General features: G+C 38.2%; 1 protein-coding gene across 2 annotated transcripts; it reads right to left on the bottom strand.

Moving 5' to 3' along the window:
* LOC107624320 (nucleolin-like) lies at positions 609-2852 on the bottom strand. 2 transcript variants are annotated; one of them, XM_021113401.1, is made up of 4 exons: positions 2571-2848; positions 1808-2522; positions 1583-1722; positions 609-1516 (listed from the first exon to the last, which is right to left on the bottom strand). In XM_021113401.1, exons 2-4 carry the CDS (start codon positions 2499-2501, stop codon positions 809-811), a joined length of 1542 nt encoding a protein of 513 aa, XP_020969060.1. In that variant the 5' UTR covers positions 2502-2522; positions 2571-2848; the 3' UTR covers positions 609-808. The 2 variants fall into 2 exon arrangements, with proteins under 2 accessions (XP_020969060.1, XP_016182305.1); XM_016326819.2 differs by having other exon boundaries at positions 1808-2852.

Here is a 3330-nt window from a genome sequence, read left to right as displayed (position 1 = left end):
ACAAATAATACTTTTAAAATTTTGATCTCTAATATATCAAAATTGTTTTCATAACTCTTTTTCCATAAAAAAAAGTTATAACTACCAATGATACAAAAAAATTTGGTTGAAAAAAGATAAAAAAATCACAAATATAAAATTCTCTCAAATTAAGATATATTTTTGCACTTGTAAGTATTTTTCTTTTTAATGAATGTAAGTATTTCTTTTCTAATGATTTAACATAGATTTAAAATCTTAAAATTTTTAACAAGCCAAAAGAAAAAAGAAGCATGACATGTTATCTGTTTGCCTGTCATGTTTAGATTTATATCTTAACAATAAAAATTGAACATATATTTATTTTAAATTTTATTTATCATCAATTTAGTAATTTTATTCAAAAAAAACATAACAAGTTTTTAATTTCTGACAAAAATATGAACAAAAACTATGACTCGGACAAAAAAAACTCAAATACACAATCTGGTTCAAATGACCCTCTTTAAAAAAACACCATTTCCGTCAACAAATTGAAACATAAACAAATGGATAACAACATAAAAAACGTCTTAACAGCAACAAGATCAGGATTCACAGAATTCCAATAATGTTAAGAGCAGCAAGGATAGTTCATAAGTTCAATATATTACGTATTCACATGAAGATGGGCATTGCAAAAGCTATTTTAGTTATGAGAAGCACTAACATTGTCTTTCTTAGTTCTTAAAATACACTAACATAGATACATAGCAGTAACAAGTGCACAATATTAGCATTAGCATAATAAACAAGGCAAAGAAAAGTTCTAACATTCATTCATTCATGGTTATGCTGAGTGAGGTTCCACCAACTGACCTTCCTTTACAACTTTGCGATGATCCAACTCAACAGAATCGAGATTCAGATCTGGGAAAAAGTACCGAACTTGATCAACAGCGTTCTGAAACGATACCTTCATCGATTTGTTCCATTTCTGAAGAAGAAATGCTTCTGTGCAATCAGCATCTTTCTTTGATCTTACAAGCTCCCTCTCCGCCTTCTCGCGAGCAGCCTTTGCTTCCTGCAACTGCTCCTCTGCTCTAAGTCTTGCATTCTTCTCCTCCGCCAGCTCCGATAAGAGACGATGCACCTCATTGCGACTCTTTTCAATCTCTGATTCCATGAAATCAGCCGCTGTCGCGATCCGGAAGGCGTTGGCCTTCACAAACTGGGCAACGGAGGAGTCACCGGCGCGGCGGAGCTGGTCCTGGTCGCTGTAAAAGAATAAGTGTTGGCGCAGATGACCGTCGAAATTGAATCGATCATCCCACAGTGAAGCAACTGTTCCCTTGCCTTGAAAACTACGCAATCCCTCTCTTTTGTTCTCCTCCTCGCTCTCCATCAACACTTGCTCTATACTCCTTTCCCGGCGCGGAGAAGCACCACTGCTTTCCACCGAAACCTTTTGCTTCTTCTTTTCCACGTCTCTATCGGCACCGGGTTCGAACAGCGCTTCCCTCTTCAGTTTCATCTTTCTAGAAGACGATACTTGATCATCTTCTTCTTCTCCTTCTTCTTCTTCTTCTTCTTCTTCTTCTTCTTCTTCTTCTTCTTCTTCTTCTTCTTCTTCTTCTTCCTTTTCTTCCTCCACCTCTTCCTCTTCTTCTTCGTCATCCTCAAGGCACTCCTTGTTTTCTTCTTCTTCTTCTCTGCATTCATCATGCCCCGCTTGCACTGAATAGTTATCTAATCTTGGCTCAGCTGCAACAAAAATCACTCTCACTCCCAGCATAGTTATTATCAACAGAGTAAAGAAAAAATAAAAAATAAAAAAAAGAGTACTTACGGCTACGGGGTGTGGCAACAGTACTTCTAATCATAGCACCACACATCTTAGGCGATTTGAGGAGAGAGAGTTGTTTTACCAATTTTGTCTCGGAGGGTCTCAAATATTTGGGGGAACTTGGAGATTTAAGGTGCTGTTGCCAATGCAGAGGGAAGATCTCCTTGCCGGTGTTCTCATCGAGGAAGAAGGGAACTGAACCCTCAATTTTGCTTCCCTCAACCCGGAAGAAACGGCTTCTGAAGATATCGCCGATGTGCCACTGACCTAACTCAAGGATTCTTGGACGACGCCCGCGCTTGACAACGTGAACCCATTCTCTGTTCCTAATCTTCACCTCAAAAAAGTAGAAGAAAACGGAGACGATAGGATCCATACCGTGAGATTGACAGAGAAGCTCGAAGCTTCTGACGAATATCCAAGCGTGAGGATGGAGTTGTGTGGGTGCTGCATTGATCTTCTTGAGAATAGCAACTTGAAAAGGGGTGAAAGGTAAGCGTAGCCTTAGTTTTGTGAAGAGTGCTTCATAGACGTAGAAGAAGTTGTGTCCGACGCCGTCGACCATTGAGTGGTAAAGACGTTCCTGTTGATTACATGCTTGGAATGTTACGGTTTTGGGGTCAACGTTGGAGTGGAGGAGGTTGGAAGGGGTAAGAATAGTGTGGTTGAGTTTTGTGATGGTGGACGGCAACGCCATGGTCAATCCCACTGGCAACTTATATCATTCACATACAAGGTTGGTTAAGCTTCTATACCGATGTAAATGTAAAGGATTCTGTGAAGACAAACAAGAAAAGTGTACTATCCCATGAGAGCACCCTCAAGAGTAGAAATAGAGAGTTCCTATTCTAACACAAGTGAAATGGAATTTATTTTATGCTTCGGAAAGAAGGTGAGTCTTAGAATGGGGCTGGAAATTGAGGATCCTCATTATTCTTGTCCTTTTTAGTTTGTTGGCACTCAAAGCATTGGACGCATGGAGGGTTAGTGACAAGGTGGCAAAAAGATGTCTGATTTTTGACATGCAAATGGGTACATCAGGTTTGCATTTAATTATAACTGTGGCCTTGGGAGTTTTTTAATTCTGATACGGAGGGAGTGACGGGATATAGCAGGGTTATTGGGATTTATGGTATATCACCGATGGTATATCATCGACTTGTGATGGTTGCTGAGATCAAATTAAACGGATCGATTGAAGGAACTGAAATTGAATGGTGCGATTTTAGTAATTAGAAGATACATAAATTAGAACTTTCGATTTGTATACTGTTAACACGTGGCAAGCATGCAATTGCTTTTTTCGTTGTTCCTTTTCATGTATATCCCATTTCGTGTGTCTCCCCCCATCCAACAGCTATCACTTTCACTCTCATATTTCTCTCTATTTGTTTTTCAATTCCACAACTTTGTTCATCTTTTATCATTGTTGGACCATCAAAAACTTAAAAAAAAAAATTAAAAAACAATATCAAAAAGACTAAAAATTAAAAAAATAAATTAGTCAAAAATTTCATATTATTAAT

The sequence above is a fragment of the Arachis ipaensis genome, chromosome B10, assembly GCF_000816755.2.
Source record: "Arachis ipaensis cultivar K30076 chromosome B10, Araip1.1, whole genome shotgun sequence".
Classification (NCBI taxonomy): domain Eukaryota; kingdom Viridiplantae; phylum Streptophyta; class Magnoliopsida; order Fabales; family Fabaceae; genus Arachis; species Arachis ipaensis.
The sequence above is the reverse complement of the archived record's forward strand: the minus strand, read 5'-3'. Positions and strand labels throughout refer to the sequence as shown.